The sequence below is a fragment of the Armigeres subalbatus genome, unplaced genomic scaffold, assembly GCF_024139115.2.
Source record: "Armigeres subalbatus isolate Guangzhou_Male unplaced genomic scaffold, GZ_Asu_2 Contig223, whole genome shotgun sequence".
Taxonomy (NCBI): Eukaryota; Metazoa; Arthropoda; class Insecta; order Diptera; family Culicidae; genus Armigeres; species Armigeres subalbatus.
Genome location: NW_026942958.1, coordinates 480,359 through 501,761, shown reverse-complemented (window position 1 = coordinate 501,761; position 21,403 = coordinate 480,359). Strand labels below are relative to the sequence as shown.

Below are 21,403 nucleotides of genomic sequence, written 5' to 3'. Positions count from 1 at the left end.
CTAGAAGCATAAAATATATCACAAGAAAATACTCCGGAAATTCTCATGGTTTTGCTTCAGAGACTTATTTAGGAAATCTCCAAGAATTCTCTCAAACCTACAACAATATTTCTGAAAATTCCAAGGTACCCTGGAAATTGCTCTCTATAAAGAATTCGACGGAATTTTTGTGGAATGGCTGAAGGAGTTTATAAAAGATTTTGATGATCTATTTATACATGAAGGATTTCCTGGTTTGAAACTTAGAAGATATTTTTGAATGAATTTCATAATTCCTGAAGGACCCTAGGCGAAATTTTCGAAGGAATTCTAAAAGAATTTCTGTAGAAATAAGAAGTAGAAGACGTAGGTATTAGTTCATAAAAACTTAAAAAAAGATTCGAGTTCCATACAATTTTTAAATGAAATTCTGAAATATTTTAAACCAAAATATTGTAGTACATACTTCCCAAAAAATCTAGGAGCATTCCGAATTCGTTAAAACAATTCTTATTTTATGAATAATTAAATGTCAGGTGCATTTTGTTTGAACAAACATTGTTTTGTTTAACTGAGTACTTATGCAACAAGGGACTAGGTGTTCCCAAAAAAGAATTCAGGTCAAATACATGCTATAGCCTCTATAATGAAATAAGTCCTCATCAGCTTTCAATTTTGTTGGTCTAGACTTTTTTAAAATGAGAATAATAACTGCATAATTGTTTCATTTCATTTATTTAGTTTACATCTAAATAGATAACATTGGGTCAACAATTTGAAGCAATACACGGTTTGAGGCGCATCTTCATCCTCATAGCGTGCCAATTTGTTTTGCACTTGGTCTGCCCACCTTGCTCGCTGTGCTCCACGCGTCTCGTACCTTCGGATCGGAAGCGAACACCATCTTTGCAGGGTTGCTTCCGGCATTCTTGCAACATGCCCCCATCGTTCCTTCCGGCTTTAGCTACCTTCTGGATACCGATTTTCGTTCAGTGGGCGAGACGTGGTTAATTCTTCCTCGCCACACAACGTCTTCACACCGCCAAAGATGGTCCTGCGGCGGGCTCTGTCGCGCTCGGTTCCGCCCACAAGCATGTACTTTGTCTTTGACGCATTCACCACCAGTCCAACTTTTGTTGCTTCACGTTCAGGCGGTGCAGTTCTGCCACCTTGCAAATGTTCGGCCGCGTTCACGTCATCCGCGAAACAAATAAATTGACTGGATCTGTTGAAAATCGTACCCGGCTGTTACACCCGGATCTCCGCATGAACTTCTAGCGCATGTTGAACAGGCACAAAATCCATCACCTTGTCTTAGTCCCGGCGCGATTCACGTACCGGAGTGATCGCGAAATTTCACACAGTTTTTCACATCCACCGTTGCTTTGATCAGTCTGAAGCTTTCCATGGAAGCTGTTCTTTCCATAATTTCATAGCTCAGCGGTCTATACTGTCGTATGCCGCCTTGAAATCAAGAACAGATGATGCGTTGGGACCGGTATTCACGGCATTTTGACGATTTGCCGTACAGTAAGATCTGGTCCGTTGCGACGGCCGTCAACGAAGCGGCTTGATAACTTCCACGAACTCATTCACTAATGGTGACTGACGCGGAAGATGATTGATATCACTTTGAGGGGCATTGGATGGTGATCGCCTGAAAGTTCTCACCTCCAGCTTGTCGCCTTTCTTGTAGATGGGGCATACAATTTTCCTTCCACTCCTCCGGTAGCTGTTTGTTTCCAGATTCTGACTATCAATTTGTGCAGGCAAGTGGCTAGCTTTTCCGGGATCTTGATGAGCTCAGCCTGATACCATCCTACTAGCTGTCTTATTGGTCTTTAGCTGTTGAATGGCATCCTTAACTTCCCTCAAGGTGGGGGCTGGTTTGTTTCACCGTCCGCTGAACTACGTAGTCATCTCCTCCGCTGCATTCACTTTCACTGCCTGTACTCTCAGCGCCTTTCCAATGTTCCTCCTCGTAGTCTGATTTTGATCAGAATCTGCGTGTTTTTGAGAACGGCAAAGCTATTCCATTTCCTCGCACCCCGCTTCTTCTAGGCGGCGTTTCTTCTTCTGAAAAGGCGGGTCTGCTGTTCTCGCTTTCGTCTATAACGTTCCACGTGTTGCCGGGTACCTGTTGCATCGCGACCGCTCCGCGCTGCGTCTTCTCCTCCAGAATCTGTCTGCCTCGAGATGTTGTTCAGTCGCTCTAGGTCATACCGCGGTGTCGTCGGTACCGAACATTGTGATGACGGATAGTTTTGAGCATGTTAACCATCACCGGATAGTGGCAGACTTTATGTTAGCCCACGATATGTCTGACGTCGATAATGTCGGAGAAGTGCCGTCCATCAATCAGAACGTGGTCGATTTGTGGTTCTGTTCGAGTGGTGATTCCAGGTACGATACGGGAGGCTGTGTTAAGTAGGTGCTGCGAATTGCCATATTTTTGAACTTCCTAATAGTCGGTCTAAACTCCTCGGTCCTCCTTGCCAAACCGAGCGTTCAAATCTTCTATTATGATTTTGACGTCGTAGTTCCAGTTGTCGTACTCACGTTCCAGCTGCGTATAATGCGTCCTTATCACCAGTGCTTCGGAGTGTGGGCTATTGACGGTTATGCTGAAGTGTGAATCGGCTCTTGATCCTCAACCTGCACATTCTCTCGTTGATCGGCAACTACGGAACTTGTTTCGCACTAGTTCCAACCCCAAAGTTGCCGGTTTCGCAATGTTGTTTCACGGTTTCGCACCGGGTCACCAATACAACTGCATCTCTACTGTCAAAACCACGTGGGTGTGGGACTGGATGGAAGAAACAAGCAGAAAGGAAAAACGAAACTGTCCGTTTATTCCAGGTGGGTGTCATCTATATTTTGCACAATGGGTTTTGCAGCCAACATTGCGCTACTGGTCCCACCACGGGACTGACACTTGTATTCCTCCACTGCAGTTTGTTTTCAGCCAACATTGGAAATTCCGCACTGACAGCCATAAGGATAATCTCGGAAGGAAAGAGATAGGTGCGTTCCACTGACAGTTCCATAAACGAAAAGCAGAAGAAAAAATACTACATCTGTACTACGAAAACACAATCAAAACATCAGACCCCTGGTCCCCACTGACATTTATGGATCCATGGAATCAAATCAGATGTTGGTAAACAGCACAAATACTACCATACATTTTACTTTGAGATGTTGGCTGCAAAAACATGGCGTCGTGCCAGGTGGCTGGTTCAAATAAAATGCGCGTTGAAAATCTTTTTTCCGGAATTTTGTGATATTTGTTATTGTAGTTGTAAATGAAATTAATTCGAGTGCTGTCTAGATTCAGTTTTAAAAATAATTGTTAGGTAGCTTATTCGTAACTTCATCTTGGTTTTTCTCACAGATTGTGTCCTGAATTAGGTCGGTGGATGGAATTATGTATTTTGGAATTTTGAAACCCGTTCACAAAATACGCTAAGAATTGTCAGAAATATATATTTGAGGAATACCGAATAGATATTCAAATAATATGCAGAATTTCTTTTGAAGTTTTTTTGAAAAAAACTCTTTCGATCGGATCCATTTTCGTAAAGACCGTCAATCTTGACATTGTGTTGTGGATTTGACGCCAGGCACAACCAAGCTCCTACGTGAGGTTGTGTCTGTCATTGCTTTCGCCAAAAAACGGGTAATTTAGTGAATAGCTGAAACGAGCGTTCACTTGAATGAGTTGACTCATTTGAACGGCTCATTTGTTCGTATAAAACGTTTTCGTTACCAAGAGAAGCAAAATCCAATTTTTGGCTACATCTTGCGTACATCCAAGTTTTGCCAGCTAGAAGCTAAAAATTTTATTTTAAATCATAAAACTGTAAGAAGGTGTAATAGAAATATGCGATGCAATGGGATGCCATTTGATCTTTAATTACTTTTGGTATTTTACCACTCACCTTTTTCACATCGCGCTGAACGATGCACGTCAATTATATGGCTGCGCATTTTAGTTTTAAAATTACCTTCCAATCTCCAATCTCGGATCTAGGGAATCTTGTTCACGGGTCTGCTTTTATATTTTCAAACGGCAAGATTGACGGGTTCAAACAGAGCCCTGAAATTCCGGCCTATTTAAAATACATGAGGACGTAAATCTGCTGGAAAATGTTCTCGAGGTTTGAGGTTCAAATGAACGGCTCGTGAGCGTTCGCACATCTCTCGACTAATAATTGTAATTTAACAAACTGTGTCAATATTCGATACATGCTTGCGAAAAGCAGTTGACTTTGACTGCTTCCTCGCCTCACGTTCTAGGGCCATTGAAGTCTGGCCAGATTTCTTCGTCACCGTAGAGTTGACGCAGAGTCTTCTGGATCTCCCATTAACTGCTGCTGTGTTGGTGGTGCGTACGCTGCTTGATGCAAATACACACCAGTCAAGCAGTTTGACGAACATTGACTCCGCCCCAAGAAAACGCCGTCTTGCTGCTTTTTTGAACGTGTGAAGTTGTTCGAACAACCATTTTAAGTTGGCGGCTCGGTTGGAAAAATTAAACGGTTGATTTTGATTTGAGTTGTCGGGGTGGAGTCAAGGTTTCCACATGTTTGAGCATTTGTAGTGAAGTGCACAAACCCCATATATTTTTTGATGGTTGGTGCTCAAGTTGGCGCTTCCGTTCGTGTGATATTGTTCGAATAAATTGAATGTTCGTGCCGCTGTGTTAAAACTTGATGGATGTTTGAAAAACGAGAAGTGGAGTCATGTTGGTCGAACTGCTTGACCGTGTGTACGTTCCATGATGCCCTTATATGGCCCTAATGGTTAGAATGGAAGAATCTTAAGAATTTATTCAAAGAATCTTTTAAATTTTGACATGGATTTTATAGATGGTTCCCTAACTATTTGTTCCTTAATGTTTTGTCCTTAAATTCCCTTAAAGGCCATCAAATTGTCTGGAGATTCTTTGAATTTTTAAGAACTTCAAATCAAAAGATACAAGACTTCATGTGCATCGCACGCAAAATCACTGCAGGAGGGATGAGATGTTTGTCTAATATATCTTCCTCTTATTGGCATTCCATCTCCCACTGGGACATTGCGGCTCGTGCTTAGTGTTTATTCAGCACTTCTACAGTTATTATCCGCGAGGTTTCTAAGCTAAGTTACCATTTTTCATCTGTATATCATGAGCTCACGATGATACTTTTATGCTCAGGGAGTCCAGACAATTTCCAAACGAAAATTGCATTGATACCGGGATTCGAACCCAGCCAGCATGGTTTTGCTTTATGGCGCATCTTATCTAGCTAAGGAGGGCCTCCTAATATATCTACGGAATAACATGCTATGTTTAAATTATTGACGACTCCGATGCTTGCAGGTCCTTCTCAATTAGTACCAGCTATGTAGTCTTATGTGCGTGTTGTCCATGATACGTTTGTGATTAAAGTAATATGTGGCATTAGGTTTTCCTGAAACCTAGTAGGTACGGTTTGAAGATGCATAATTATAAGATGAATGTGATTATAAAAACACTTTTATATTCACGATTAGGTATTAGATTTATTTACTGAATAGCCGCTTAGTGTACCATGGAAGTGCATGTAGGGCCTTAACCTACTCCCACATCATCGATGCGATTCTTGATCTATTTTCAACTGCATTTCGTCGTACATTCTCCTTTGCCGTCTCCTCCACAATCCGATCGTTCACGAGCTATGTAATTCAAAGACCAAGAGGACGCATGATCTACATCCAGCACTAAATTTTATAACACTTGTTTGTTCTTCAACTTTCCCATATTTGCTCTTATATCGCTCGCTCGTCACGCTGCTAACAACGAAACAGAGGCATCAGTTCGACCGTGCGGCGCTGCATCGAAGGAAAGGCAAGGAGTTTGCGGCAAAATCATCGATCTCGGTGCGATCGATTCCGAGATTCCAATCACATGCTGGAAGCCCACGGCAGGAGATCCAGATCCTCCGGCAAGTCATGGCCACAAATATATCAGTGAGTATCATCAATCGCATAGTGGTGGGAATAGGCTGACGAAATTGCGTGGCGGGCTTGTGCAAAGACACGCAACTTCTATTTAGGCTATTGGTGATTAAATTTCAACCATTTCATTCCGACAGTTGAGCTGCAGGATGTGTTCGAATCTAGACATCTATCTTTCTGGTGTTTGAGCTGTGCCGACAGGGTGAACTGTTTGACTATCTGACCTGGTCACCCCATCCGAAAAGAAGTCCCGCTATATTATGAGGTGAGTTTTGACCGGATTATGTTTCATGATCTCGGAAGAATATGTGTGACACGTGAGTGGTGTTTACGTACACTCAGGCAAATTGGCTATCGAATATCATAATTCTGCCTTGAAATTTCACAAGTTATGAGTTTAAAATCTAAGGATTCATTATGAATTAAATTTTCATGGTCAATACAAAACATAACATTTTCTTAAGGCATTTTATGAAATTCCAATGAAGCATTATGAACGCTGTACGGTGGAATTAATCAATCCATACCTCTACCTTATGAATTGCAAAAGTAGTATGTAGAGGATAATCACGCCTTATGAATTTCGTAATTCTTATGAAACATCTTAATTAATTCATAATGATTTATGAATTTATTATTGCATTTTCTTAATATTAATCGATTCATAATGCTGCATTATGAATTCCTAATTCGTGCATATTGAAATTTTCTCGAATTATGACCATGTGCTAAATGTCAGAAATAATTAAACTGATTGGTCATTCATGATTTTGCATATGTAATTTTCAATTCGTTTTTCGTTGTGTCGACGACATCGAGGAGTATATGAATAAACAAGAGGTGTAGAACGTTTTAACTGTCTTCGAATCTATTCGAATTAAAACTATTCGCACATGTTAATAGTGCAACATTAATTTGCTTTTGAGCACTTATTATCCACCATTGACACTTGAAAACACTTCAACACCCTCGATGTAGCATCTCTGATGTAAACACAACCGCTAGACTTGAAAATTTTACAATGTGTGAGAACATGATTCTTGACTGAAACTTTTCCTTCCGATTTTTCAAATCTGAACTTTGAAATGAGCATGATGGCGTTTATAAAGTGCCTTATGATTTCTTTCAAATTAACTTTGAACAAAATACCAAAGGTGTCTTATGAAATTCTTTTATTGCAATGAATGAACGACATACGTCCAATAATGAAATTTGAAGAGCTAGGATGAAAAGTCGAGAGACTTATGTTTCAACGATTTTCAAAATCTTGTAGATCTTCAATTTCTGCCTATGTATTTCGTATGTTCATTTGCCTGAGTGTATTCATTGAATCGGGTTGTTTGCGTCACGTTGAGAACGATGTCTGATCGGGTGGCGTGGAGTTGCATCCGATCGTAAACGAAGCATATCGGAATTAGCGAATAGCATTGAATTACTTTGAAGCGTTGATCGTGTTCTGACATGTATCGAAATTCCCAATCGATTGTGGTTGGAAAGGTAAATAATCGATATTTACGATTGTTTTGCAGACAAATTTTCGAAGGCGTTGATTACACTTACCCAAAAATATTGTGCATCGTGATCTTAAACCGGAAAATATTCTTTTTGACGACAGTTTGAACGTGAAGATAACTGATTTCGGTTTTGCTCGAAGGCTGAAGGAAGAAAAGTTGTTCGGTGAGGGTGCTCTGAATTTATGTATTAGAAATGGAACGTTCTAATGATTCAAATTCTATGTTTTTCCCCAGATCTTTGCGGCACGCCTGGTTACTTAGCCCCGGAGACTCTCAAATGTAACATGTCTGAAGATGCACCGGCTACTCAAAGGAGGTAGGTATGTATGCGTGTTCGGGATCGATCGCTCTCACGCTATATACTGCCAATAATGCCGAATTCGTCGTGTCGTTGAAGAATCTCTAATTAGTCGTTAATAAGGAGTCTTTGTTTTGTTTTGATTTCGGTTTCCACAACAGTTGGGCGTGTGGCGTTATTATGTTCACACTGTTGGTCGGTTGTCCACCGTTCTGGCATCGGAAGCAAATGGTCATGCTGCGGAACATCATGGAGGGCAAATACAGTTTCACCTCACCCGAGTGGGCTGACATTTCAGGTGAGTTTTCGATGATCGTTATTTGTTCATAGTATCGTGGTTTCAATTTGAAAAATTAGTATGAATTTTGAAAGATGTGCTCTGTGTGACCTGCCGACACATAACTGTTTTTAAAGAATTGGATTTTGCCCTTTATTTAGTTCCTCTGAATTGGGAAAAACAGAAAACAATTTCGAGAAAAAATATGTCTGTTAACAAAACATTAACAAAGAACTATCGCAAAAACACAAATTGGTAATTGAGTAGATTCTGACCGAAAATTGACGGCATAGAGCCAACTGACAAAGAATAGAGATGTCCTTCATAAAAAACACTTTCGATTTTCAAACTCTGTTGACTCGTGTAGCGGTGGAAGATTCATAGTGAAATGCTTGGATGAAAGATGAGGTGTGTGAATCGGATTTGTTTTTCTACAATAAGCTCAAGGGCACAATTCGGGGAGTAACATTATTCTATGTTCTTCGGCTCGATCGTAAATTGGTGTTGAAACTTGAAGTAGTGTTTGCTGGAGATACATTCAGAGTGGTTGACAAACAGGCTATTTTGTGTCGTTGGAAACATAATCCGATTCAACAACAGTGAAGAATTTTTCGGGAGTGAATAATTGTTCCACGAGAGTTATTATAATTTCCTTGTGCTTAGCGCATCTCGTTATTGTCGTGATTTTCAGTTCTTGAATCATCACTCTTCGCCGTTTGAGAGGACAGTTTCTTCTCAAAGATCCAATCTCACGCCGATCGAGAAAATCTTGGGGATCTTGATAAATCCGCTACTTGCAAAAGCTTGATGTTTTTGATGAGATGCGTTCGTCACGCCATCCGTTGTAAGAATGACCTCTTGTCCCGTTGACACTCGCCTTTTATACAGTTTGGCGTTGGTAACGGTGATCTGTTGTTTGTTGGTCTTAACCACGCCTACCATGATGCAGCTAGCCAAACTTATGGAAATTGTGATATAAACACCTAAAATATCATAGAGTGGCGAATTCCAATATTTTTTATTGTAGAACGAAATGATGTTTAAATTTGAATAATTTATCAAGCCTTATTCTCTACAGTTATTATTTCAAATTAAGTACATGGATCATATTTTTAAGCAAGGTATATAGAGATCAGTGTTATGGGAAATCTTTCCCACTAGCTGGATTGTTTAGTCCGTGACAATAGTCGAGAAAGAGATGGTTTCTCGGTCTTTGACAACATCGTATGTACGAATTCATTCTTCAAGATGATCGTATAGATGTGGTTCGAGTCGCTTCGAATCATCAAAATGTTAAACTAACCACATTCTACAATTTCCCGTGCGAGTAGTTCATATTTTCGCGTTGTCCGATTGAAACTTTGATTGCATATTGCCAACCGAAGTGCAAAATAATTTTCGTTCCGTTCGTCGGTCTCCATTTTAATTTGACAACAGTGTGTTTTTTGTGGATGTGCATTTTAATTTTATGGGGTTTTCATTTTGTTATCGAGTGAAATATCGGGAGACCCACGTGACCTTGTGAACCGTTCGATAGGGGAAGAGCGATCCCCCGATCACCACGTCGTTGATACCACAGAATTCTGCAAACAGCAGTTGTTTCCGCTCATTTTTCCGAGACCATGGCGTCCCATGATGTGCTCATAGTTAGAGTTGTCGGACCCGATCTTTGCATTGAAGTCGCCCATACAGATCTTGATGTCACCCTTCCTGTATATACGACTTTGAGTTGGCTGTTAAATTAAATAATGCTGCATCATTTCTCTGCTATTACGAATATTATTTTAATAATTTCTTCAATACAAAATTGATGGCTGATATTACATATTTCTATATGTAATGTCGTATGGCATGATACGACCCTTTTCGCTCTTAATCGAGACTCATTTGATTGCTCGAGGAAATGTCATCGAACATGATTCTCTAAACCTGTATATGTAATATTAACCAAACCATTTTTTTTTTGTCTTTATTGTCGAGACTTTCAGCCCGAGGCTGGCTCGTCTCGTTAACCATTTTTTTAAATTTGTTTATTTAAAGGCTCACTCGCCGATTTCAGCTTCACAGAGCCACTATTTAATTCACTATAAATAATAAATACCTAGGGGTGCTCCGTAGAATAAGACAACTTTTTTTTACCCTTCCGTTACCAACCCCCTTTTAAAAACTAAAATATTTTTTTTAGCTGTAACTTTTTTGTCTTTCAACATTTTTTTTTTCCTTTTACCAAAAGAAGCGAAATTGATTGATTTTTTAGGAGTTTTATGGATTTCTAGGATTGGCCACTTTGTTCCGGAGTTATTCCGGATTTAAAATAGGTGTTAGCTCTTAGCCATTTAGCTGAACGCATACTCGGAAATGATTATTTTAAATATTTTGAATGGAAACGGCGCATAAACTATGCCAAAATCAATCAGGAATTTTATCGGTTCAAAATATGGCCTGTATTCCGGATTCCGGACTTTCCACCGGAACCTGTTACCGGATCACTTTACGGAAATAGGCGAATATCATCATGCGATGCATCAAGTTTTACGGTTTCATAAGTTATGGTAACCTATGGAAGTTTTGTACTTCCAGGGCCATATTAGAACCGATCGGAACCGGTAAACGATTTTACCGAGTACCGGTTCAAGGGTCAATTTTGGGAAATAAATAAAACACATCATGCGGCACATCAAATGTCATGATTACCAAATTTATGGCCTTCTATGGTAGTTTTGTACTTCCTAAACCGTATTAAAAAAATGTGTTGTTAAATTCGAATGGTTTTGTTGCCAAAATCGAATGGAGTCTCTAGTTAGAAGTGAGAAGTCAGTTCTTTCTATTTCTTCTTTATTGCTTCTTCATGCATCCTGCATCCGCCTTCCTTCTTCTTGCTTATTTCTTCTTCATTAGTCCTTTTTATTTTTCCCTTCTTTTTAAACCTCCTTCCTTTTTTCCTTCTTCTTCTTCTTTTTCCCTTCCCTCTTTCCTTTCTTCTTTCTTCCTAGTTGAGATTTTTCTTATCTTTTTCCCCTCTTTCTTCTCCCTTCCTGCTTTCTTTCTCTTCATGTTTTCTTCCTTCTTCTTTCTCCTTTTTTCGTTCTCCCTATTTCCTTCTTGCTTTTTTCATCCTTCGCCCTTTTTTCTTCCTTATTTCGCCTTTCTTCTTCCATCTTTTTTTTTCTTCATCTTTATTTGTGGTTTTCCCTTTTTTCATATTCCTTCTTCCTTCTTTCTTCACACTTCTTCCTCCTTCTTTTCCTCTTCTTCCTGTTTCAGTTTTTCCTTTTTTCCTTTCCCTTCTTTTTTCTTCTCACTTTTCGCTTCCCCTTTCCTTATCTCTCATTTCTCACATCTCACATCTCACTTCTCACTACTCGTTTCTCACTTCATTTTTTCTTATTTCTCACTTCTCACTTTTTATCTCTCACTTCTCACTTCTTTCTCCTCACTCCTCACTTTTCACTTTCCACTTTTCAGTTCTCATTAATCACTTATCGCTTATCATTTATCACTTATCACTTTTCTTTTTGCTCTTATCACTTTTCACTTTTCACTTTCCTTTTTTCACTTTTCACTTTTCACTTCTCACTTTACTTTAGGCCTAACGATCATTCGGCATAATGATGCTGGCCCAACTCTTTATTGAGATAAAGATAATTTGAATTTATGTCAACTCAGCATTATTGTTGTATGCAAAGTTCAATGTACAATTTTGCTATTCTCATCCAATAACGGATTAGCACCAATCTGAGACGAGACCTGCAAAGAGGAAAAAATGTAACTTCAGCTGCTGCCAGTCAACTGCTGTCACGAACTGTCAGGTGCAACCAGCAGCTTTTTGAGTGAAAGTATTGGTATCCCAAATAAAATATTCCCCATCATTTTTGTTTTACCAAGACTTTTTTACTTTAACGAGTATTCCAAACCTTCCGTTTAGCTTGTTAATAATCAGTAATAAACCTGTGTTTTGTTCCCGGTATAAAAATCCTTATGAAAATGAATTAACTATTTCGTGAATTGGATACACTTTTATTGTGCTCAGAAGGGTCCACCTGGGGCTTAGGTGAAACAGTCAAGTAAACAGTTGAAACTCGATGGTCAACTGTGATGAAAAGAAGAACAAGTGTCAAAACAAGAAAAAAGAAGCAGCGTCTTTGCAGGTCTCGTCTCAGGCACCAATAGGTGTGAGGATCATGTAGAAATGATGTTTCACATAGCATTGTCAAGCCTATATTCTCGATATCACTATTTTGCCTGAAGATATGAATTCCAACGGGAGCCGAGACTTTATCCCCACTAATAAGTGTGACATCATATGCGTATAAGCCCTAATAAACTAGATCTTCGAATTAACACATCTGCGCGAAGAGACATTTTTTCCCTTAGTAAGCTTCCGCAAGTCATCGCGGATAACAAATTAACTTCAATCAACTATCAGACAGAAATCACAAAAAAATATTAGAAAAAGATAAAGGCAAGTAGCTATCCCGAGCAAAGTTTGACATCATAATGATAGCAAATTAAAAATATAATTTGTTGTTTGTTTTAAAATTTTATTTACATTCTGCTATACATCTCTAAACTCGCCACCAACATTTCAAAAGGGCGAAACTGGGCAAATAGAAAACATATTTTGAAATTGATATTGACATCAAATTGAAATCATAAATTGTATTTCAGTTTTCTGTTGAATTCTAAATTAAATGATATTAATCTAATTGCTTATTTCGTTATCATGAACCAACATCAACATCAGTTTTAAATTTTCTACACCACCGTAAATAATTAAAACGCATTCGCTGATGTTCATACAAAATGGTCATGTTTGAGGATTAAAATCTTAATTTCTAGCGAATAGATTGAGAACATTTTTGGTATCGCAGCCTGTAATAACCTAAATTTTGGTATTATGATTGTTTATTGTATGCATGTTTACTGAAACGGCCCGTTTTAGTTGGAAATAATTGCAAAGTCACCAATTTTATATGAAGCTCCATACAAATTATTATTATTAAATTAAATTTTATTGGCATATCGGTCTCGATGCTGCTCGTATAGAGGAAGGGAGCAGCGTGTGCCACTATGGGGCGGCTCCATACAAAGTGGTGGCCAAAATATTTTTTTGGTTTTTCCGCATTATTTTATAGTATTCTAGTAAGATTAGCATATAATTAATCATATTTATGCATTTTCATCGCATCCGGAAGGTGTAACTAGTATTTAACCCAGTAATGAGCTACGTATTCCTAAACAATAAACTTGGAACGATTGTTTTTAATTTTAGGGGCAGTTCAAATGCAAATTAAAACTAGAATAAGGTTGCTATGTATAAGATTAAACAGGAGAAGTGTAGGTCAGACCGCATCGTGCTTTCGTGCTGTGCGGTTCTTTCTCTCTTTGCGGAAGGAAGTTTTTAATACTACCCGAAGCTATTTTAATTTCAACGGTGCTTCTTAGCGCTATTTGTACCCACTGATCCCGTTACGATCTTTGCAAGGACCCGTGCCTTCGTTTTACGTTGGACCCGTTTGCGGAAGTAAAATTCCGACAAGCGGTGGTAATCCTGCAGGGACACCGTTCTGGGAAAAAACCTCTTAGAAGGTCACGTCTCCACGCTCAGCAATGAGTATTAACAAAAACAAGAGGAAGGGGGAGTCTCTGAATTCTCCGCTTCCTTCAAAGAAACAAGGTTTCAAGACCGTCTTGCCCAAGCGCGGAAAAAATAGAAGGAAGCTGGAGAATTCAGATATTCCTTCTAACTCTAATATCAGAAATAATTCTTCTCCAATCGAACTGAGCAATCAGTTCGATTTGATTAATGATGAAATTGAGTAAATCGAATCTACCTCTAGCCCAGGTGATTCGATTCATGCGAAAAGCAAAGGATTCCGCCAATTGTGGTATCTGTTGCCGAGTTTTCTGGCTTCCGGAATGAGATTTTGAGTAACCTTCAGGGGATCAAGGTTTCATTTCAGATTGCTAGGAAGGGTGACTGCCGCGTTTTGCCGGGATCCTTTGACGATCGCAAACGTCTTCTTCACTATTTATCTGAGAAGCGCCATAAATTCTTCACATACGACGACAAAACTGAGCGATTGTTCAAAGTCGTCTTGAAAGGTCTCCCCAGTGATGACAAATCACTGGATGAGATTAAAATTGAAATTTCTCAATTACTTGGATTTTCACCAGTCCAAGTAATTAAGATGAAAAAGAAATCCCACTCTGGTACTTCCCAGAGGGGCATTTCTCAAGAATTTTATTTAGTCCATTTTAACAAAAGTGAACTAAATAATATGAAAAGTTTGGAAAAGGCCTGTATTATGTCTCATGTCCGTGTTACATGGGAACATTTCCGCAGGCCTGGGGAAAATTTCCAAAACCCTACCCAGTGCCGTAAGTGCCAAAAGTGGGGTCATGGAACCAAACATTGTCACATGGATGCTAAATGCATGATTTGTGGTGGAACCTCTCACGCCAAGGACGCATGTCCTGTGAGAGAAGATTCCAATAAATTTAAGTGCGCAAACTGTGGGGGCAATCATAAATCCAATTTCTGGGAATGCCCTTCACGTAAAAAAGTTTTGAATTCCCGTGCAAAATTGATGACGGGAAATTCCAATCGGATCCCAGATTCGACGGGTAGAAATTTTTCAAACGCTCAAATTTCGAAACCGGTTACCGGTCGAGCAATTCATACCCACCACAATTCACAAACAAATTTTGCCGCCCGTCAACGGGTAGCAAGCACTTCAGTAAATTCCAATTTTTCGAATGTACCTACGTATGCAAACATCGCTGCTGGTAGACAAAATTTCTCTTCTCAAAATGAGGTTTATACCCATGTCCCAACGGAAAATAACGGTCATGTTGCCGATTCAGGTAGCATGACTGCTTCCGATTTTGATTTTTTAACTGAACAATTACATCACATGATTGATGCAATGTTCAAAGCAAATACCATTCCTGAAGCTGTTCAGGTTGGTATAAAGTACACACAAAAATTGTTATCGGACTCCGTTTCAATGGATCCAAATAATTGTGTGAAAGTTCTAAATTGGAATGCCCGCTCTCTAAAGGGTAAGGAAGATGAATTATTCAACTTCCTTTCAGTTCATAATGTGCATATTGCCATTATAACTGAAACGTATTTAAAACCAGGACTCTCCATTAAAAGAGATCCAAACTATTTTATCTACAGAAATGATCGTCTTGACAGCGCCTGTGGTGGGGTCGCCATTGTCATTAATAGACGTATCAAACATAAATTATTTTCTTCGTTTGAAACCAAAGTTTTTGAAACCTTGGGAGTTTCTGTTGAAACAAATTTTGGACAATTTTCCTTCATTGCAGCCTACTTGCCTTTTCAATGCAATGGGCAGCAAAAGAATTTGTTGAAAGCTGATCTTCAAATTCTGACTCGCAACAAATCAAAATTCTTCGTAATTGGTGACTTCAATGCCAAACACCGTTCATGGAATAATGCTCAAAGTAATTCCAATGGTAAAATTTTATTTGAAGATTGTTCTGCGGGATATTATACTATTCAATATCCCAATAGACCAACTTGTTTTCTTCCAGTCGAAATCCTTCTACAATTGATTTAGTTTTAACGGATTCAAGTCAGCTGTGTGGCCAATTGGTAACTCATGCTGACTTTGACTCTGATCACCTTCCTGTGACATTTGAAATCTCACAAGAAGCCATTTATAATCCAATCAGCTCTACTTTTAATTATCATAGAGCTGATTGGGATTCTCTCAAACGTATATCGATAGGAATTTTGATGTTGATATTCCTCTCGATACCAAAGTGATATTGACAATGCGCTCGTATCTTTGACAAATTTAATTGTCGAAGCCAGAGGCATTGCAATTCCGAAATGTGAAGTTAAATTCAACTCCATTATTATTGACGACGATCTTCAACTACTGATCCGTCTTAAAAATGTGAGAAGAAGGCAATACCAAAGAACTCGCGATCCCGCGTTGAAAGTTATTTGGCGAGATTTGCAAAATGAAATTAAAAAACGTTTCGCTATTCTGAGAAATACCAACTTTGAGAATAATGTCTCGAAGTTGGATCCCAGTTCGAAACCCTTTTGGAAATTAACAAAAATTCTTAAAAAACCTCAAAAGCCAATTCCAGCGCTTAAAGAGGGAAATAAAATTTTATTAACAAATGGCGAAAAGGTTCCTTGCTCAGCAGTTCGAGAGTGCCCATAATTTTAGTCTAGGTCTCACTAGTCCAATTGAGGATCAGGTTACACGGAGCTTCGAAGACATTCTCAATCAAGAGAATGTTTTTGACCCTTCGTTGGGAACCAATTTGGATGAAGTGAGATCTATTACAAGAAAATTTAAAATATGAAAGCCCCGGGTGATGATGGTATTTTCTACATACTTATCAAAAACTTCCTGAGAGCTCTTTATCCTTTTTGGTTAATTTATTTAACAAATGTTTTCAATTGGCATACTTTCCAGATAAATGGAAAACGCCAAAGTTGTTCCAATTTTGAAGCCGGACAAAAATCCAGCTGAGGCTTCTAGTTATGCCCAATCAGTTTGCTTTCTTCAATAAGCAAACTGTTTGAAAAGATTATTTTAAATAGAATGATGGTTCATATTAATGACAATTCTATTTTTGCTGATGAGCAATTTGGTTTTCGCCATGGGCATTCAACCACTCATCAGTTATTAAGAGTTACGAACTTAATTCGGCTCAACAAATCTGAAGGATATTCGACTGGAGTTGCTCTTCTTGATATAGAGAAAGCATTTGACAGTGTTTGGCATGAAGGTTTGATTGTAAAATTGATGAATTTTAATTTTCCTCTGTACATCATTAAACTGGTCCAAAATTATTTATCAGATCGCTCGCTGCAGGTAAACTATCAGAATACTAAATCTGATAGATTACCTGTAAGGGCTGGTGTCCCCCAAGGCAGCATACGAGGGCCCATATTGTATAACATTTTACTTCTGACTTACCTGATTTACCACCAGGGTGTCAAAAATCTTTGTTTGCAGATGACACGGGCCTTTCAGCCAAAGGGCGAAGCCTTCGTGTCATTTGTAGTAGATTGCAAAAAGTTTGGATATTTTCTCCACTTACTTGCAAAAATGGAAAATTTCTGAATGCTTCCAAAACTCAGCTTATAATTTTCCCACATAAGCCGAGAGCTTCTTATTTGAAACCTTCTAGCAGACATATTGTCACTATGAATGGGGTTCCAATTAATTGGTCTAGCGAAGCTAAATATTTAGGACTTCTGCTAGATCAAAATTAACTTTAAAAATCACATTGAAGGCCTTCAAGCCAAATGTAACAAATATATTAAGTGCCTATATCCACTTATAAACAGAAAATCAAAACTTTGTCTTAAGAACAAACTTTTGATTTACAAACAAATTTTTAGACCTGCCATGTTGTATGCTGTGCCAATATGGGCTAGTTGCTGCAATACCAGAAAGAAGGCACTCCAGAGGATTCAAAATAAAATTTTGAAAATGATTCTGAAGTTGCCTCCGTGGTATAGTACCAATGAACTTCATAGAATTTCTAATATTGAGACATTGCAACAAATGTCAAACAAAATAATTTCCAATTTTAGACAAAAATCGTTGCAATCTTCTATTGCAACGATTAACTCCTTGTACCCTTAGTATAAAATAGGTTAAGTAAGGAGAAGTGTAGGTGGAAGACAACCCCCCCCACCCATAACCAAGATTTGACCCATTCCCCCTTTTTAAACTGTGTCGTATAAGAGTATTTTTTTATCAATCAGGTATTTTGGTGAAGAATTATTTATCTTCCGAACCTCCCCCTCCCCCCACACAAAGTTATCTCCCCTCCCTATGGAAATATTTTTTCCGTACAAATAAATCAATCAAACTAGTCGAAAAGATTATTTTTTAATATGTTTCCGTTATTTTTACTGAACATATATCAACATCTTTAACAAAGTTGATGATTTGTCTCCATTTTCATACTGCAGGGATGAATATAAAGGAGCTGTTCCGATCTCCATCTCATTGAATATATATTTATCTCATCGCGAAACAAAGAAATACGGCATCAATTTAGTCGCTTCTTTTTGTCAACATGCGTGTTCACTGCTGCAAAAATCACAAAATAAGAAATAAATTTCATTGCTTTGTACAAAATAAAACATAATTTTTATTGATAAATTGTCATAATAAATTTTAATTATTAACTTTCTCTTAAAACTAAATCAAATTGACAAGCAATTCTACTCATTTTCTACATTTTCACCGAGAGCAAAATCATCATCAAGTTGTTCAACATCATCCATTAATTCGTCTAGTGCATTGTCTTCAGTGTTTACATTTTCAGAGCTGTAAAGATCTTCGAATACTAAAAGTGATTTTACAACATCTGGATATTCATGTGATACTTTCTTTCGCATTCTGCTACCTAGATTTATTGAACTTCTCAGAGGATCAGATGAGTTCATAGCTCGAATAAAGACGTCATGTAGATTATCAACTCGTGACCTTTTCCTAGCATGATGGGTACGACATTTTTTTAATAGTTTATGTTGGCATTCTGCTGCTTCTTCAGCTAACATGCCAAGAGGAGCCGGTGAATGGATTATTATGCTTCCAGCGTGAGCGAGTACTTTATGCACTGTTGCTGGAATTTTATACCAATCATACAATTTAATATATCGCCGATATGTTTCTTTACAATAGTCATCCATTTTTTTAGGATTGATCGGATCTTGGCAATTGATTACTATTAAAATATTACGAAATCTAACAATAAGATCTTCGTCAATGTCCAAAACTTTGGAAAGTAATTCAGGATTTGAAAATGCTTTTCGACACACGTTTCCTGTTGTGCTGGTCCCTGCTCCACCTGCCCTGGGTTGATCAACTCGTACTCCGAATGCTTCGTACAGTTTTTCAGTAACGAGTTTTTTCCGATCAAGAAATTTGGCCTTTAAATCCATCGTGATCTTCCACTTTTTAATTTCCATCCTGTAGGAAATATGCAATAAACACTCAAAAAATCGCATCCAAGCGTGCAGTGGAGATATGCCGCAATGAAGAGCATCTTCGTTCGATTCGTATCCTGCTTCAAGCTTCTGTAAAGTAAAAAAAAAACAATGTTATCTTTATGTCACTTAAAATTTGATAAAAAAAAAAGTATTACCTGTATATCACTCATTACATTTGGAGTAGCTCCACAAATTGGACAGTTGGAAATGGAAGAAGTATCGGTTACATAATTAAGAACTTTGCCGTCGATCATACTCATAACGAAAATAAAATCAACCAAAACAAATTCGCCATTCGATGATTGGATTTTTACTGGGACAAGCTCACTTATTTGATTTTCAATATATCTCTTGGTGTTAAGTACCATCTCTTTTGATTCTTTGATAAACTCCAGCATAATTGGCCTACAGAACCGAATGCTTTGGGGTGTTAAGTTATGCCACAAAATGCTTTTCTTGTTGTTCTGATAATAAAGTTGTATAGGAGTTGTCGTCACTGAAAAGACGTCACTGTCATCCTTTTGATTTGGCATTGATAGCGCTTGGTGGTATTGTGAATAGCCTGTAGAGCCATCCATACCCCAGCTGCTTAAAAGCACTAGCTCTGTGTAATCGTTGGTATTCATTTGTTGGACGATTTCCGCATCAATGATCTTGATGATTCTTTCTGCTGTATGGTTCATGAGTGCCTGTAATTTGACCTGAAAAGAAAGAAACATTTAAAGTTGGTGTACTAGAAAAACATGTGGATATTTATATCTACCTGAATTTTTGATGGTGACTCTTCGATTGACTCGGCTAAAGGGGAGCAAACTTTTTTCATGCTCTTGATTACATGGTAGCTCGGAAACCTTGATGGGTTCTTTTTCACTGTTGGTAAAATCGCAGTCTAAAAAATATTCGAATGCCTCTTCAGGTGACATCATTCCATGTGAATCTTTGAGAGTCGTAAACATTTTAGATGCACTTTCACGATTTTTGATAACATGGCCAATCAAATTTACCATATTTGAATCGCCATGTCTATATGCAATTTTTCTTGTGGCTAAAAGAGCCCTCTCTATAGTGTCAACATTAGCGCCGAACATTTCATCGGTTTTCCTTCGCTTACTTCTATCACTAAGTTCATCAAATTGTTTTTGTGGACGCCCACGGCCAGTTGACGTTGAAGGTGTTTCTGCGATGTACTCTGCAAGCTCCAAATGACCGTCGAGCCAATCCTTATTGTACTTCTCAAAGCGCTCTTGTTTGCGGTGAGCCTTTTGCCACGCATTGTAAAAATGTTGTGCTACGTATTGCAACTTTTTAAGAAGTCTTTCTTCTTTGGCAAGATCAATATTATATTTTGTTTTGATTTTTGTTTTGTTGCATTGACTATTTGAGATTTTTTTGGATCAAAAAGTAACACGATGCTCCTATGTTCCATATTATCACAAACAATTCTTTTCAGATTTTATTCCATTAAATAACTACACAATGCACCCTACACCCTACACAACTACACATGCGTTAAAGGCGAAAACAAACTCATGATTTGAAAATGTTTTCCCCGTTCTTTTTAATGCAAGTAGGTAGATAATATTTATTAGGAAAATAAATATACCTGAGTATAGTTGGTACAAATTGTGAAATGGCACATGAACAGAGAATTATAAACAAGGTTATCGTGAAACCATTGAAAACTTTTTAGTCCAGTTGGGTAGATCAAGTTTCTATATGGAATGATAATTTTCGGTTTGTTTTTACCCATTTTCACAAAAATAATAATAAAGTTGGTAACCTGCCAAAGCCGTCTTTCCCCCTATTTGATTTGTACGATTTTTTTGTTTGTGCTCGATAATTGTTATTAACAAAAAAAATCCATTTTTTTTCGACTTCTTGTCAAAATGACGCTCATCCGCAGCTATGCGCAGCTGGATTCTCGTTCCGCAGATAGTATAGACCCCAAACTAAACTGTGGTGGTGGTCTCTTGAGTCCAACTAGTAGTGGTGGCCCTGCTTGTTAGATATAGTCCAACTTAGACAAAGAACACATTTTTTTAAGATAATTACCCATTTTTTTATCAACCGTGTAAGCTCAACAGCATACCCATTTTAAAGCTTATTATCTTTCCAACGGTGTATTAATTTCAAAAATTGGACCGTTATTCGCTGAGAAATTTGCATTTGTTTGAGATGCATTTTTTTTTTACAATTTTCACAATTTTCCTAAGTTTGATGTCTGTGGCACAATGAGTTTTCATCACAGAGGGCTGAAATTTTGGGAATCTAGGTTTGAATTATCCTTCTTTCAAATGGTATACAAGACACGTCATTCAAAGCAAGTCAATTTTTCGATTTTTGGC

The 21,403-nt window shown here is 38.2% G+C and overlaps 1 protein-coding gene and 1 pseudogene across 1 annotated transcript; one reads left to right on the top strand and one right to left on the bottom strand.

Annotated features, from left to right (window-relative positions):
- LOC134203772 (phosphorylase b kinase gamma catalytic chain, liver/testis isoform-like) overlaps positions 1-9,697 on the top strand; it is a 10,873-nt pseudogene extending 1,176 nt beyond the window's left edge.
- An 8,590-nt stretch (positions 9,698-18,287) lies between these two features.
- Positions 18,288-20,399, bottom strand: LOC134203771 (uncharacterized). Its single transcript, XM_062678629.1, has 3 exons — positions 19,822-20,399; positions 19,214-19,759; positions 18,288-19,145 (listed from the first exon to the last, which is right to left on the bottom strand). Exons 1-3 carry the CDS (start codon positions 19,879-19,881, stop codon positions 18,288-18,290), a joined length of 1,464 nt encoding a protein of 487 aa, XP_062534613.1. The 5' UTR covers positions 19,882-20,399.
- Between the last annotated feature and the right edge of the window lie 1,004 nt (positions 20,400-21,403).